We start from the raw sequence: 16,594 nt of genomic DNA, 5'->3' as shown, positions 1-16,594 counted from the left end.
TTGGATCCGGCGACTTGCTGTGGGAGTATCAAGGCCCGGCCCTACCCTCATGGCACACAGTCAGCCTAGAAGAGAAGAGACATTAGTCAAGGACCCCATGAATGAATGTGTGAGTGCAGAACATGGAAAGAGCTAAGAAGGAAATGTATACATGCAACAGCAGAGTGTTAAATGTGCACTTGACCTGGCGTGGGAGCCCAGGGAGGCAGAGGGAAATGAACAACAATAATATAAGAGCAAATGCTAGATAGCCCTTATTATTTTAATGCCTCTACATATGGTAATTCATGTGATTCTCACAACACCCCTTCTAGGTCAGTTCTATTATTGTACCCATTTCACAAATGAGGGAAAGGTTAAGGCCAAGACCATGCAACTGGCTAGTGGCAGAGCCAGGATTTGGACTCAGGGCATCTGGCTCGAATACATGTGTAAATTCACTCTGATAAACAGGTGTGGCTCTCTGGAGACAGATCCCAGAACAGGGAAGAGGCATCTTCCTGCTTTAGATACTTCCAAAGTAGGCTTGACTGTACACTGTCTTTCTCCTTCCCCAAGCACCCAGAAACTGCCCATTCCCTACTGCACTCTCCCTGACAGCAGCCTCACAGCTGAGTTGCATGGGAAGGGCATTGTGCTGAGGGAGCACACAGCCTGGGCCTGGAGAAATCAAAGAAGGCTTCCCGGAAGAGGTCACACCAGAGCTGCATCCTGAAGGACAAAATGCTGTTTGCCAGGCAAAGGGTGTGGGGGATGTTTGAGGAGGAAGCAGCATATGCAGAGTCCTGGAAGTGAAAGGCAGGGAGCTTGGAATGTTTTAGCTACTGCAAGGGTTCAGGATGGGATGGTGGAGGGTCTGGGAACCCAATGGAAGCACTGCCTGCTGTCCAGGAGACTGAAAGACCCTGGAGTGGGTCAGGCAAATGCCCACATGCCTGCCTGTGTGTTTTCTTTGCTCCCACAAGAAGCCGTAGGTGAGCAGATAAACTAAGAGTGATGCTACAGACAGATGGAGCCCCACAAGAAAAGTCTTACATTTAGACATTGGACAACAGACTCAAACCCGAGGGCTTGTAACGTCCTTGGAAGGTGCAGACGTGGCCTTCTGACTCTATTGCGAGCCTCCCCGCCTTTGGTTGAATCAGCTGTTCCCCCAACACCAGCATCTGTCACAAAAGCTGTTCTTGTTCAGTTTGATGGTTTCCTCATTTTGTTTTATGAGATATCGCGTGCAACTGTCCCATTATCCCATCCTCACAGATTTCCCGTTTGAGCTGCGCTGAATCCAAAGGCTTGTGTGGGCAAGTGTGGGCACCCAACCACCAGGGGCTGCGATGTTAGTAGCAGAAAATGCGTCTGGGGTGCCGAAGGATTGGCGGTGGCCGGCAACATTTTGGAAACCCATTTAAAAAGCAGGTGCATTTCCTGCGCTTCACAAACACTCTTTGGGGTAAGTACTCTTATTATCCCCACTTTCCAGGCAAGGAAACTGAGGGCCTAGGAAACTTGCCTGTGTCACAGAACTAGTAAAAGTCAGATTCAAGCCCAGGCCATTTGATTCCAGAAGCTCTGGTGGGTGGTGGTGGGTGGTGTTTTTTAATCAATGTTATGGAAGTATAATATCCATTCAATAAAACCCATCTTTTCCCTCCACTTTAAATATTGAGATAATTGGGGCGCCTGGGTGGCTCAGTCGTTAAGCGTCTGCCTTCGGCTCAGGTCATGATCCCAGGGTCCTGGGATCAAGCCCCGCATCGGGGTCCCTGCTCGGCAAGAAGCCTGCTTCTCCCTCTCCCACTCCCCCTGCTTGTGTTCCTGCTCTCACTATTTCTCTCTCTGTCAAATAAATAAATAAAATCTTAAAAAAAAAATTAAAAAAAATATTGAGATAATTGCAGATTCACACGTAGCTGTAGGAAAAAATTGAGAGAGATCTCATGTACACTCTGCCCACTCCCCCCCCCCGCCAGTGCTAACATCTTGCAGACCTATTATACAATATTATAGCCAGGATTTTTTTTTCCCACCTTTTTGGGGGGTGGCAAAATATACATAAAATTTACCCTTTTAACCATCTTTGGGTGTATAATTCAGTGACACTAAGGATATTCACACTGTTGTGCAACAATTACCACCATCCATTTCCGGAACATTGTTACCGTCCTCGACTAAACTCTATACCCATTGAACAGTAACTTCCCCTGCTCCCTTCCCCTAGCTCCTGGAACTCATCCTTCTACTTTCTGTTTCTATAAATTTGTCTGTTCTGAGAAACTCATATAAGTGGAATCATACAATATTTGTCCTTTGGTGTCTGGCTTATTTCACTTCTCATAAAGTTTTCAAGACTCATCCATGTTATAGCATGTATAAGACTTTCATTCCCCCTTTTTTTTTTTGAAGATTTATTTTTATTTACTTTAGAGAGAGTGGGGGGAGGGGCAGAGAGGGAGAGCGAGAATCCCAAGCAGACTCCCTGCTGAGCGCGGAACCCAATGTGGGGCTCAGTCCCACAACCCTGAGGTCATGACCTGAGCTGAAACTAAGAGTCAGACGCTCAACTGACTGAGCCACCTAGGAGCCCCCAGACTCTCATTCCTTTTTGAGGCTGAATAATAATCTATTGTATGGATAGACCACATATTGTTTATTCACCTGTTGTGAACAGTTGGGCTGTTGTTGGCTTTTGGCTTTTGTGGAAAATGTTGCTATGAACATGGGTGTCTAGTATCTGTTTAACCCTGCTTTCAGTACAACCAGGATATTGACATTGACATAATCCATTCATCTTTTTCAGATTTCCTGTTTTATCTGTACTCGTGTGTATGTGTGTGTGTGTGTGTGTGTGTGCTAAGTTCTATACAATTTTACCACGTGTGTAGGTTTGTGGATCCAGCACCAAGGTCAAAATACTTGAACAGCTCCAACACCAAAAGGATCTTTCAAGTTACCCTTCCACAGTCACACCCACCTCCCTCTCCACCCTCCACCGATACCCGCTGGTGGTCACTACTCTGACATTCACTTCCAAAACTTTGTCATTGCAAAAATGTTCTGTAAATGGAACAATACAGTATGTAACCTCCTGAGATAGACTTTTTTCACTCAGCATAATTTCCCAGGAGATTCATCCAAATCATTGTGTGTATCGATAGTTTGTTTCTTTTACCGAGGAGTTGTAATCCATGGTCTGTACAGCCCAGTTAGTGTAACCATTCTCCTGTTGAAGGACATCTGGGCTAATTCTAGTTTTTGACTATTACAAATAAAGCTGCAACTTGCATACAGATTTTTGTGTGAACATACGTTTTAGTTTCTCTGGGATAAATGCCCGGGAGTATATTCTCTGGTATAGATATACTACAGTTTGCTTAACCATTCATCTAGTAAAGGACAATGTGGGTTGCTTCCAATTTGGGCTATTATGAATAAAGCTGCTATAAAAAATTGGGTGCAGTGTTTGGGTGAATATGAACTATTTCTCTGGGAAAAAATGCCTAGGAGTGCAGTTGCTAGATCATATCGTAGTTGCATCTTTAGTTTTTTTAAGAAATTCCCAAACTATTTCCAGCGCAGCTGTGCCATTTTACCCTCCAGCCATACAGGCTTGTATGTCCACCTGCACATACAAGGTGAGCTTTCATGGAGTCCAATTCTCTCAAAATAGATGACAGACTTAAAAGTAAATATAAAACGAGTGATCTAGTTTTATATATATATATATAATTTATAAAAATATAAAACTAGATCACTGATCAGGCACCCCTGATCAGTCATTAATTAATTACACTTACTGAGTCCAGGTAAAACTCCACAAAAGATGCGAAGAGGAAGACTTCTGTCTTAGGGTTTGCCAGAGAAACAGAACCAATAGAAAATACAGACAGATAGATCAGTAGATACTAAGGAACTGTTCACATGAGTATGGAGGCTGAGGAGTCCCAAGGTCTGCAAGCTGGAGCCCCAGGAGAGTTGATGGTACCTGTAATTCCGGTCTGAGCTTGAAGGCCTAAGAAGCAGGAGAGACAATGATCTAAGTTTCAGTCCCAGCCAAGCCTGAAGGCAAGAGAAGACCAATATCTCAGTTCAAAGATAGGCAGAGAGGGGCACCTGGGTGGCTCAGTCGTTAAGCGTCTGCCTTTAGCTCAGGTCATGATCCCAGGGTCCTGAGATCGAGCCCCACATCGGGCTCCCTGCTCCGCGGGGAGCCTGCTTCTCCCTCTCCCACTCCCCCTGCTTGTGTTCCCTCTCTTGCTGTGTCTCTCTCTGTCAAATAAATAAATAAAATCTTAAAAAAAAAAAAAAAGATAGGCAGAGAGAGTGAACTCTCCCTTACTCAGCCCTTTGTTCTGTTCAATTGGTTGGATGAGGCCCACCCTCATTAGGGAGAGAAATCTGCTGTACTCAGCATGTGGATTCCAATGTTAATCTCCAAAAATACCCTCCTTCACCAACACACCCTGAATATTTGACCAAGTATCTGGGCACACTGTGACCCTGCCAAATTGACAATAAAATTAATCATCACAACATCCTACCCCAGCCGACCCCACATGAGCCCAAGGCAGTGATTGGGAAATTTGAGACAGTGTCAGCACGCTGAACAACTGGATTGCACAGTGACAAACCATGATGTTCCTCTCTCCCTTATGACCTATCATTCACTCTTCTTCCCGCACCACCTCCTCTCCAGTCCCTCCAACCTCCCCCATCCATGAGGAGCCAAGAAATTGGTTGCCAGCTCCCCCCATCCAGATCCCAAGCTTTGGCTAAAGTGTTTGACTCAACATGGGGATACATCATATCCCTGTTCAGAGCTGGGCCCCAGAGCTTGCACCTGTTTTCCCTGGATCCTGAGGTTTCAGACCTTGGCGTTGGAAACCCCAAAGATTGGTTTTGAATCTTCCTGGCAGAAAAGGAAGGCCACAGGATAGAGGACGGGAGTGGGCACGGGAAGAAGACCCTAAGGGAGGGAAGCAGTGGGGGCACAGGACAGACAAGGAGAAGCAATCAGGAACTGAAAAGAGTCTTACCCCCCATTTATCCAGATACAGACCAATAACCCTCAAGTGGAAGCTAGCCTAAAGGAATATTTTGTTTAAATTATACAATATTTTCAATTTTTTTGAGCCTAAGATTCAAGAGGCATATGTTGCATAAAACTCAATATCTTCCTGGGCACCTGGGTGGCTCAGATGGTTAAGCATCTGCCTTCAGCTCAGGTCATGATCCCAGGGTCCTGGGATCGAGCCCCTCATGGGGCTCCCTGCTCAGCGGGGAGCCTGCTTCTCCTTCTGTCTCTGTCTCTGTCTCTTATGAATAAATAAATAAAATCTTAAAAAAAACAGAACAAAACTCAACATCTTCCAATATCCTTGACAGATCAGAAGACATGGTGACAGTGGGCACACATTCCCACATGACAACTGGCTAGAACTCTGTAGGCACTGCCCCCTTTGGACAGAGTATGTGTCCTTCGTTTTGCTACAGTCTCCACCACTCCCTGCTACCCACTGATACTGAGGCTTGGCATCATTCGTCGTTGAACACTGAGCTGACACTGTTTTTTTACTCCTCACCTGTCTCCTAGTCTATCTGACCTGCCTGGCCTTCTTGGGCACCTACTGTTTTGACCTCTTAGCTAGTCTGAGCCCTTCATGTAACAGAAGAACCAAGTTCAGAGAAAGGGACGGCCTGGTGACAGTCTCAAGTGAATCAGTGGCAGAATCGGGACCAGAGTTCCAGTGCCTCATTCTTCGGAAGCTCTCCTTGGCCTGAGTCATCAGGGCTTGTCCCTGTCACAGTGCCCAAAGGTCTTCTCCTCTGAGGCACTCAATAGGAAACTGAGGCCTGCTAGCCATCAGGACTCCCATTGCTGGGGACTCCAGACTGAAGAGAAGGGCCTGACTGCTTGTGTGTGGGCATGTGATCTGGACATGAACACCCAAGCAGCAGGAAATGTCTTGAAATCAGAGCTAACTTGGGAGACACAGAATGTACGGCACCTGGAAGGGGGTCAAAAGTGTTGTGGGCCTCGGGCCAGGAGGAAAGAAAGTTCCTGCATTTTGGTCATCGAGACGTTCCGCCAGAGCTGGCCACTTCTGCCTTTGGAAAGTGTTTCGCAATGTATGTGAGGACAGCTGAGATCAGCTGAGGATGGATAGGAGGGCGTGGCCTTGCATATTGATATGCTCCAGCCCTCAGAGAGGGAGCGTGTCTGCTGAGTGGCTGCTAACATCCCACTCACACGAAGAGTGCTTGAGTCTGCCGTTCTCATGACAGGTGAGTAGCCCCTCCAGGGTCAGAGTCCTAAAGGGGGGTTGGGAGGAGGCAAAGGAGCCCTCTGATCCCCCATGGGTATCTTGGTCTCTACCTAATTCCAGACACCAGTCTGGGGTTGGGCTCTTTGCATCCCCAAGTGCATAATGTCCCCTTTGTCTGTTCTCTGTGCATTTGGAGCTCCTGGAGTTCACCTGGCTGGTGGAGGAGGCAAGAGTGAGGCCACGGGGCTTACACATGGGCATCAGTATGCCCTCTTCAGAGTCCAGTGTCCCCCTCTGCATCCTTTGTGGCAGGAGAGATGTGGATTTGGGAATCTTTGTGCCCACATGGAAGGAGAGTTATTCTAGAAGCTGTATTCCCACATGTCTTCTGAAACATTTGGTCGGTCAGGGCGCCTGGGTGGCTCAGTCAGCTAAGCGTCCGACTCTTGATTTCAGCTCAGGTCGTGAGACTGAGCCCTAAGTTGGGCTCCATGCCCAGCGTGGAATCTGCTTGAGATTCTCTCTCCCCCTCCTCCCTCTCTTCCTCCCCCTTGGGCATGCTTGCTCTTTCTCTCAAAAAAATTAATTAATTAATTAACAAATTAATTAATTTAATTAAATCTTGAAACATTTAGTCAAAGGGTGGAGGTGATGGACCCAAGATGGGAGCCAAGGGCTCCTGTTTACTTGGGCCTTAATTTCTCCACTTTGCCAGAAGGCTGTGGGGGAGGAGAACAGAGGGCTTTAGCCTTGGGCCACCAGAAAGAAACCAGTCAGTCACCATGCCTCCTTGGGGCCCTTTGCAGGTGACAAGAACCCTCAAAGTCTAAGCAGGCCCAACTATGGCTCCATCTCCAGCCCGCCCAGCTCAGAGCCACAGCAAGAACCTCTCAGAACAACCTACCTGAGTGAGAAGATCCCCATCCCCGACACAGAACTGGTAGGAATGCTGGAAACTTCCTGGGGTCTTTCAGGACTGACAGCATGCTATCAGATCTCACAGGCTGGGGGAAGGAGGACTCCGGAAGACCATGGCAAGTTCCTTCCAGCTCTGAGCAGCAGTGACTGGCGGTGGCGACTGCCCTTCTCCTGCTTCCATCCTTAGCACTTGGCTGGGGGGCTCAGGTTTTGTCTAAAAATGATCAAGCGGCTTTCTGAATGAATCCCAGCTTTCTTACAGACAGAAAGGGGCCTGGGGGGAGCTCAGGCTGGAGCCTCAAGGATTTGTTGTAGTACTAAAGGAAAGGACTGGCTCGAGGGCATCGGGAGAAGTGAAGGGAACTGCAGGCTGTTTTCTAGGATGCCGTCGGCCTGAACTTCCAGAATCTTTAGCAGATCCTCAGGCTGCCAGGCCTAGCCCTGGAATGGGGTGGGGAGACCCGAGGCTCAGTGGACTCCAGAGAGGAGGGACTGTGGTTTGAGAAGGAACTGGGGAAGGAGGAGCAGGACCAGAGAGGCTTGACCCCAGAAAAAAAAGACCCCTCTGGGCTCTGAGGATCTGCTGAGTCAGGGCAAGCTTCAGGCGGACTGGTCAGTTGTAGGCCGGTTGCCAAATTGAACAGATCCAGAAGGCAGATCCACTATGACTCAGCAGATCCTGTTGCTTCCTCCCACCCCACGCCCTCCACGATCCCCCAGGGGTGGTAGCTCCAGGAATGGGTGGGGGGAAGGAAGGGGCAGGGCCAGACAGCCTGGGCTGATGAGCCCAGAGGGGGTTCAGCTGGGGGGCAGGCCAAGGCGCATTGCTACCGCCCCTCTACCCAGCATCTCCTCGCTTCACTCCCACCCACAGGGCGCATTCAGCCTGAGGAAGCTGTGGGCCTTCACGGGGCCTGGCTTCCTCATGAGCATCGCTTTCCTGGACCCAGGAAACATTGAGTCAGATCTTCAGGCTGGTGCCGTGGCTGGATTCAAAGTGATTGAGTCGGGGCACCCTGGGGAGGGCGGAGACCCCTCAACTTGCCACATTTCCCCAGAGTGGACTGCATGGCTGGTGTTGGGCGGAGCAAGCATCAAGTTCAAATGGGCCTGAAAAGGGTCCTCAGGGCTGCCCTGCCAGAGTGTGTGTGTGGGGGTGGGAGTGTTGGTCTTCTCCCTCCATCTCCTCTACTCTCTCCCCAAGGGGTGTGCTTGGTTAGAGGGGTACCAGCGGCAGCTTGGGGTTGTCAGACAGCACCCCCCGCACTGAAGGCCTCCCCCTGCTTCCCCGCAGCTGCTCTGGGTGCTGCTGTGGGCCACCGTGCTGGGCCTGCTCTGTCAGCGGCTTGCTGCCCGGCTGGGCACGGTGACAGGCAAGGACTTGGGCGAGGTCTGCCGCCTCTACTACCCTAAGGTGAGCTTGGAGGGTCTGGACAGGGAGCACCCACCCACAGACCCCAAACCCCAAACAGTTTTACAGCGTCCATGATCAAATAAATACATCATCTCAAGCGGGGCCTCACAAGTCCATTTGATAAATGGGAAGACTGAGGCTCAAACTAATAGCGCACAGACTGAGAGGGACGTTAGAGATCCCTGCTCGTTTTACAGGAAGGGATGTTGAAACCTGGGAAAGTGACTTGCCCAAGGTGCAAAATAGGCAGGCATTGGCTTGAGATGGTCATTGGCTGGGGTGGACACTGGACTTCCCTGCTGTGAGTGTCCGGGCAGGAAAACAGAAACCATGCCACAAGGGATTTCAAAGGTATTTAATGCAGGGACGCAGTCACAAAGGTACTGGAAGGGCTGGAGGAGCGAGGGAAGGGGGTGTTACCCAGAAATCAGAAAGCTGCTGGGCAGCTGCCCAAGAGCCATCATTTGCTGCCAAGCTTCTGGAAGCCCGGCCACCGCTGTCGCAATGGCCACCAATACCGAAGAGCCCAGGCTGCCTGGTGCCCTCGCCAGCACCACTGCCGGGAGCACCACTAGAAGTAGGGGGGAAAAATGATCTCTCCCTGCCTTTCCATCTCCCTTAATTGTTTCCTGCAAAACCTAAATGGAAGCCAGCGGGCGAGGCCGGCAGGGGTCTCGTGCAGGCTGCCAGCCCAACAAGATAGTGCCGGGTATGGAAAGCCATGGGGCATCAAGGACAACTGGCCCAACGTTGGTGAAGAGTCACCTCCTCCCCCCAGGTGCCCCGCACCCTCCTCTGGCTGACCATCGAGCTAGCCATAGTGGGCTCGGACATGCAGGAGGTCATCGGCACGGCCATCGCGTTCAGTCTGCTCTCAGCTGGACGGTACCGCCCCCAGTGGGCCCCAGCTCTCCAGTCCAGGGCCTCATATTTCCCCGAGTCCCTTTCACGCCGCAGTCCCCTCTGACTTAGAGCTGTTGTGCTGTGTTGCCGGCTGGGGGGCATCTGAGAGATGCTGAAATTCTGAGACCCAGAAACGTGAAGTGACTCGTCTAAAGTCACACAGACACCAGTCGCCAGGCGGCCTGGGGACTGCAGTCCCCAGGCTGGTCCCCCACCCAGCTGGGCCCTTCCTTGGGTTTTGTGCCATTTCCCCAGCTCCAACACACTCCCGCTCCCCTCTCCCTTCCCTGCCTGGGGCCACCACGTGGGTCCCTGTTCCCAGGAGGCCATATTCCACAGTCACCTGCCCTGGGGGTGGGAGTTCCAGACCCCTGCACCAGGCTGGGCTGACCCTGGCTGGCCACTCCGGTTTCAGAATCCCACTCTGGGGCGGCGTCCTCATCACCATCGTGGACACCTTCTTCTTCCTCTTCCTTGACAACTACGGTGGGTATGCCCCTCACAGGGGACCGGGTTGGGGGAACAAGTGAGTGTGTATAAACCATGCTCTGCTGTACTGAGAGGAGACAGAGACTCCCAGCTCCCTCCCTCTGGCTGTGTGGCCTTGAGCAAGTTACTTGGACGTGGGTTTCTTCATCTATACCATGGGGATAATAATAGCACAGACGTCACAGGGCTGTGGTGAGGATTCACTGAGGTCATATCTGTGAAGCCCTTGACACGGTGCCTAGAACAAAGTGCCCAAGGTTTTAGCCATTAATAATCGCTTACGTTCCAATTGTTGTTGTTGTTGTGATCCCTTGCCTTCCCACTAGGGTTGCGGAAGCTGGAAGCCTTTTTTGGATTGCTTATTACAATTATGGCCTTGACCTTCGGCTACGAGGTGGGAAGCCAAAGCCGCATTACCCTCCGCCAAGGCCATTCCTCGGTGCCCCTTGCAGAGCTGAGGGGGCGGGGGCCGCGGCCTCTGGCCACGCCCCCTAGCGGCCAGGGTCCGGGCGGAGGGTGGGAACGACGGCCCAGGGCTCGGCCCGACCAGGCGTCTCCCCGCAGTACGTGGTGGCGCGGCCGGCCCAGCTAGCGCTTCTCCAGGGCCTGCTCCTGCCCTCGTGCCCCGGCTGCGGCCGTCCAGAGCTGCTGCAGGCCGTGGGCATCGTCGGCGCCATCATCATGCCTCACAACATCTACCTGCACTCGGCCCTGGTGAAGGTGAGCCGAGGCGAGGGGACGGAGAGTTGCCTGCTCCCTTCCGCCCCCGCTCACACCGCCTCCAAGCCGGGAGCCCCGCCCCTTTGGCTCCTGCCTTCCCGATTTTAGGCGGGAAGTGAATCATTCTCTCCTTATCCAATATGTAGTAATAGAGGGTCTCCTGTGTGCTGGGAGCCAGGGGTCAGTGATGCAAAGACAGACAAGTCATCTGCCTTTCTGGGGCTTGTATTCTAGTGGGGCAGACAGACCAAGAGCCAGTAAACAGGTAAAGGAAACAAACATAGATTGTGAAAGATGCTTTGAAGGAAGGAAACAGAGAAATATGATAGAGAATGACTAAGCAGGAGCTACTTTAGAAAAGGTAGTCGGGAAAGGCCTTTGTAAGGAGGTAACCTTTGAGACATGAAGGATGGGAAGGAAGATCAGGGGAGAAGATATTCCAAGGAGAGGGAATGGCAAGTGCAAAGGCCCTGAGGCAGAATATAACTGGGCGTGCAGGAGGGGTGTCAGCTGACCAAGGCCTGTCCCAAACTGCCACGGGGAGGGCTTTAGAAAGAACTGGGGTTTGAAGGGAACATAGGTAGAAGTGTGAGGGTGGAGAATGTTGGGGGAGCCCTGAGGAACTTTGGCTCTTTCCTCCCCTCTGACCTTCTTAGTCTCGAGAGATAGACCGGTCCCGCTGGACGGAAATCCGAGAAGCCAACATGTACTTCCTGATCGAGGCCACCATCGCCCTGTCTGTCTCCTTCTTCATCAATCTCTTTGTTGTAGCCGTGTTTGGGCAGGCCTTCTACCAGCAAACCAACGAGGCTGCGGTGAGATGTACCTCCCCACACAGCCACAGCCGGCCTCCCCAACCCCCAAGCCCTGCAGGCTCTGCTGGGGACACCAGGCAATGCATCTGAGCCCTTTGAGTGTCCGTCCCGCGCTTCCGGCACTGGTAGAGGAGGGTGTCTGTGACCGGGCCTCTGGCTGAGACCCCTTCCCCACTCTGCTGGGGAGTCACGGCTCCCCCCAGGCAACCCACCCCAGGGGCGGCAAGGCACCGACATCCAAAGGAGGTGACTGGGAGGGAGGAGCTGAGTCTCGGTCCTAGGACCCAGCATTCCAGCTGTACCTTGAAGGATGGCCAGGATTTGTCCAGCGAACTGCAGGGAGGGCATTCTGGGAGTAGGTGCCTGCCTGAGCATGAGCACAGAGTTGGGACTGTTCAAGCAGTCCTTTTCTTCTCTGAGTCCTCTCTCCTGATCATCTTCATTGTTAGCAGATAAACCATCATTCATCCAGCAAAGATTTACTGAGTATGTGTTAGGGATCAGGCAGTGCCTTGACCCTGGGGATATAGCAGCCAATGATACAAAGCTCCTCACTGGCTCTCTGGGATTTGGGACCTGGGCCTCTCTCCTTCCTGAGTGGGTCTCTGTCACGCGGCTCTAACAACTGCTAGCCAGGTGTGGGTGCTTTCTGAATGCCAAGCACTGCAGGGGGAGGACTGGCCATGCCTCCGGGGACTTAGGCACTGCCACTGCCTTGCTCTGTGGCCTTAAATACCAGGCAGTCTCAGGGCTGTGGTAAGTGGGTCCAGTGTAAGGGAGAGGAGACTATTAGGTCACTGCCAACCAATCGCCCCTTTGTGGTAATGCTAGCCCTTACAAACCCAACAGAGCCCTGGAAACCGGGTTCCTGGGTGAATTCTCCTCAATTTTAGATGTTGGCAACAAATTCACATTACAGAGGAAAAACATTCGTTAGTCAAGCAAAATATATCTGGCCGGATTCAGCCCGCGGGTCACCAGCTTTCCACCCCTGGTCAAGACCTGGCTGTCTGATTTTCTGAAACTGTGCATCCCCTTGTGTGCATCTTCACATCCCCTTCCTACTGTCCCGGTGTCCACAGTTCAACGTCTGTGCCAACAGCAGCCTCCACGACTACGCCAAGATCTTCCCCAAGAACAACCTTACGGTGGAGGTGGACATTTACCAAGGAGTAAGCACCAGGCAGGGGAGGGCGTGGAAGCTAATAGTCCAGCCCCAGCCGGGCTCTTGGCCACGCCCACCTCAGGGCGGAGCCTGCGCGAGGGGCGGTGCCACAGGTCTAACCACACCTCGCCCTGCAGGGCGTGATTCTGGGCTGCGTCTTCGGCCCGGCTGCGCTCTACATCTGGGCCGTGGGTCTCCTAGCGGCCGGGCAGAGCTCCACCATGACCGGCACCTACGCGGGACAGTTTGTGATGGAGGTGGGGTCTGGGGCGGGCCGGGAAGGGCCAGGGGTCCCAGGTCAATGGGTACACCACTGGGGGCTCAGATACCAGCCTCATTGCTCCTTAAAGCAGCCCAGAGGGCGCTATTGTAAGCGCCCCCCCGCACCCCACCCCGGTTTAACGATGAGAAAACACGCAGAGAAGTGAGGTTACTGGCTCAAGCCTGCACACCCACGACTAATAGGAGCCTTTTCCCCAAAAGCTTAGTCTTAAGCAATCAGCTGTGGGGGGAACCCCCCCATTTTTCCTCATCCATCCTTTCTCCGCCAACTAGAGTCAGAGCTGCCCGCATTTTAGAGATGGAAAAATAGGGGGTTCCCCCTGGTGCGAGATGGGCTGAGGGACGATAGAGGATCCCTCCTCTGGAATCCCTAGTCCTGACCCCACCACCAAAGTGCCCACCCCACAACCCAGGGCTTCCTGAAGCTGCGGTGGTCACGCTTTGCCCGCGTGCTCCTCACTCGCTCCTGCGCCATCCTGCCCACCGTGCTCGTGGCCGTCTTCAGGGACCTGAAAGACCTGTCAGGTCTCAACGACCTGCTCAACGTGCTGCAGAGCCTGCTGGTGAGCCCGTGGTGCCTAGCATCTTTGCCCCGGCCGAGCTATACAGGAACCACAGCAATCCTCCATATGGAGCCTGCCCCCCACCCTTAACACTCCTCTAAACACACCTTGCCTTTAGGCAAGTTGTTCCCCAGAGGAACCACTATTGTCCCTATTTCGCAGATTGGAAAACTGATATACACAGTTAAGTGACCAGTGGAGAGCTGGCATTCAAACTCAGGCAGCCTGGGCCCAGAGCCCCCAAATGCTTTCTCCTGCTTAGAAGCCTCACAACTTTGGAAGGCACAGGGTGGAGAACCCAAGGCTCCGAGTGGTTAGGGGACTTGCCCAAGGGCACACAGGCAGAGCAAGACCGGAACCCTGCTCCACTCCTCCCTTCTTGCTGCATTGTGAGGGCAGGGTCCCTCAGCCCCATCCTCCTGCTTCTCCCCAGCTTCCCTTTGCTGTGCTGCCTATCCTTACTTTCACCAGCATGCCAGCCCTCATGCAGGAGTTTGCCAATGGCCGGTGAGTACTCCCCATCCCGAACGCTGGACTTGCAATTCTGCATTTGATCCTCACAACCACCCAGAGGTAGGAATTACCAGTATCCAGAGAAGCTCATAAAGGTTAAGGAACTTGTGCAGGGTCGCCCAGCTATCAAGTGTAGGGAACTAGGACTGGAATCTGGGGACGGGAGGCCGTTTCTAGAGCCTGAGCTCCTCACCATCTCACCTCAAACTCTGCTCTTGCCAAATCCTGCCAGTGTGGAGCCTGGAGGGCCCAGGAAACAGAAGTGGGCAAGGGGTCTGCTCCAGGTCCCACAGCCCGGAGAAGGTGGCTTTGTGTATCCCCTCACTCTCCTCCAGGCTGGCTTGGGGCAGTGGAGAGGAGATGCAGCCCGTCCTGAGCCTCCCTCCTGTCCCCTAGGCTGAGCAAGGCCATCACAACCTCCATTATGGCGCTAGTCTGTGCCATCAACCTCTACTTCGTGGTCATCTACCTGCCCAGCCTCTCCCACCCGGCCTACTTCGTCCTTGTAGCTGTCCTGGCCGTGGTCTACCTGGGTCTCACCACCTATCTGGTACTGTAGGGCCAGAGGGTGCCTTGGGGATGGGGGAGGCAAGGAAAGGAGGCAAAGGATGGAGGGCACTGGGGGAAGGGGGTGCACCGGGGCTTCCTGGGAGGTCTTGTTCTCTCCTGGACTCACGGTCGGCCCTCTCTCAGGTCTGGACCTGTCTCATTGCCCATGGAGCCACCCCTCTGGCCCACAGCTCCCATCAACACTTCTTGTACGGGCTTCCTGAAGAGGAGGAGAGGAGGAAGATCTCTGGATGAACTCCCACCCAGGGCCTGGCTGGGAGATGGAATGACTGGGGCAGACTGGCCTGCTGGAGTGTGTGGGGGCAGCAAGATGGAGTGGGAGTTTTGGAGGCAGGCCAACCTGGGTTCCATAGGAACCTGCTGTTTCCTAGCTTGGACAAGTGATTAACCTCCAGTCTCAGTGGTCTCATCTGTAGAATGGGGACAATACCAACCTTGAGATGGATATAAAGCACTTTAACACAGTGCCTGACACTTGGGACTTAAAAATAATAGTAACTCCAAAAATATTGAGCACCTATAGGAGTGACCAATGGAGGGACCCAGTTGGGGGCGGAACACAGGTTCCAAACTGGCTCTTAGGATAGTCTGATGGATGCTCAATAAATGCTAGTTCACTTCTCGTCCAAAAGAGCGGGAGAGCGGAAACCGGGAAAGCACGAATCCTCGAACAATTAGAAGCAGCCCTCTACTCGAACGTCAGTTCGCTCCTACTCCGTTAGAGTAGCCTCAGACTTTCTGTTCCACCCGCAACCCACTTTCCAGGCAGTAAAACGGAGGCGCAGTTGTCCCCTCTTCGGGCACCAGGTCGTGGAACCCAAGAGTCCGTGCCTCGGAGGCCCAATTAATTTGCTAGCTCCCCAGGGGACCCGGCGTCCGGGACTCCCACGCCGCGCTCTTAACGCTCCCTCCGCTCTGACTCCCAGCTCCCCCTAGGGGCAGGGACGGTCCCGAGCGCCCTCGCTCCCAGCCGCGGCCTCACTCCTCCCGGCCAGGGAGGAGGAGGCGGGCGCTCGAGCCTCGCGCCCTGGGGCTTCAGAATCCGCCCTGGCGAAGGGGCGGGGGGTGAAGGGGGAGTTGTGTGGGCGGGGGAACCCCTTCGGCCGCTGGGAGCCGCCCGGCACCCCTTCGCCCGGTGCAGGAGTTGCACTTTACAGACGCTCCCTGGGCTGTTTCTAGGCTCCCCCAAGTCCCTCCTCCTGCCTCTTCGGGTCTCCCGGACCCCAGCCTTTGGGCTGCGGAGAGCGGTAGCTAGAAAGGGCCGCCAGGCCTTTCCCGGGGTTGAGCCTGGAGCCGGCCTTGTGCCTGGAAGCACCCCCGTTTGCCCAGGATCTGGAGGGGCAAGCTCCGCGCTCTGGTTGGGGTGCTTGTTTATGAGAAGAATTTCCTCTTTCTTAAAAGGGCAACGATGCGAGTGGGGCCCTTAAGGAGGGACGGGATGGGACAGGTCTGGCCCAACCAGAGAAACGGTTGGGAGAGGGTACAGCACCTGAGCTGAAAGGCCGCTGTAGCCTCTTCTGGGCTTGGCCCTGGAGAGGGTGGGACCCACGCTAGCTGAAGAGGGGAATGGATGGGGGCCGGGTACTGGAGAAAGAGGCATCTTCCATACTCCTCTCCAGCTTCCTGGAGGTGTCTCCAGCTGTACCCCGGCACACCCCTCTCCATCAATTCACTATTAATTGGGTGCCATCCCTGTGCTAGAAGTGGGGGAGGGAGGCAAAGTCCCGAATTAAAGACGTCAGCTCTCAAGTTGCTCACACTCCAGTAGGGGGAGCCAGCTACGTTAAGTGACAGCAAATCACTCAACAGTGGGGTGAGGGAACAACCCAAGTGTGTGTCAGGCACACCTGGAAAAGAGTGAAGCCAGGGCCAGAGCAGGTAACTCCTGAACAGGATTTTGAAAGCTGAATGGAGAAGTGGGGAGGGCAGCCAAGAGAGAATGAACCTGCCAGGAGCGGGGGGGGGGGGGGGGGGGGGGG

The 16,594-nt window shown here is 53.3% G+C and overlaps 1 protein-coding gene across 2 annotated transcripts; it reads left to right on the top strand.

Moving 5' to 3' along the window:
• The first annotated feature begins 1,309 nt into the window (after nucleotides 1-1,309).
• SLC11A1 (solute carrier family 11 member 1) lies at nucleotides 1,310-15,246 on the top strand. 2 transcript variants are annotated; one of them, XM_081813613.1, is made up of 16 exons: nucleotides 1,313-1,450; nucleotides 5,383-6,282; nucleotides 7,070-7,203; nucleotides 8,056-8,178; nucleotides 8,476-8,595; nucleotides 9,374-9,480; nucleotides 9,914-9,984; nucleotides 10,314-10,381; nucleotides 10,552-10,707; nucleotides 11,364-11,522; nucleotides 12,605-12,694; nucleotides 12,825-12,944; nucleotides 13,383-13,532; nucleotides 13,966-14,039; nucleotides 14,442-14,595; nucleotides 14,739-15,246. In XM_081813613.1, exons 2-16 carry the CDS (start codon nucleotides 6,276-6,278, stop codon nucleotides 14,847-14,849), a joined length of 1,644 nt encoding a protein of 547 aa, XP_081669739.1. In that variant the 5' UTR covers nucleotides 1,313-1,450; nucleotides 5,383-6,275; the 3' UTR covers nucleotides 14,850-15,246. The 2 variants fall into 2 exon arrangements, with proteins under 2 accessions (XP_081669740.1, XP_081669739.1); XM_081813614.1 differs by lacking the exon at nucleotides 13,966-14,039 and having other exon boundaries at nucleotides 1,310-1,450.
• The last annotated feature ends 1,348 nt before the right edge of the window (nucleotides 15,247-16,594 follow it).

The sequence above is a fragment of the Leptonychotes weddellii genome, chromosome 3 (genome assembly GCF_054177405.1).
Source record: "Leptonychotes weddellii isolate Sample4059 chromosome 3, ASM5417740v2, whole genome shotgun sequence".
NCBI lineage: Eukaryota > Metazoa > Chordata > Mammalia > Carnivora > Phocidae > Leptonychotes > Leptonychotes weddellii.
This window is presented reverse-complemented; position numbering and strand designations above follow the sequence as displayed.

Coding starts and splice junctions, on each gene's coding strand:
- SLC11A1 (XM_081813613.1), top strand. Junction 9,481..9,913: donor AGTCTGCTCTCAGCTGGACG/GTACCGCCCCCA, acceptor CTCCGGTTTCAG/AATCCCACTCTGGGGCGGCG. Junction 9,985..10,313: donor CCTCTTCCTTGACAACTACG/GTGGGTATGCCC, acceptor CCTTCCCACTAG/GGTTGCGGAAGCTGGAAGCC.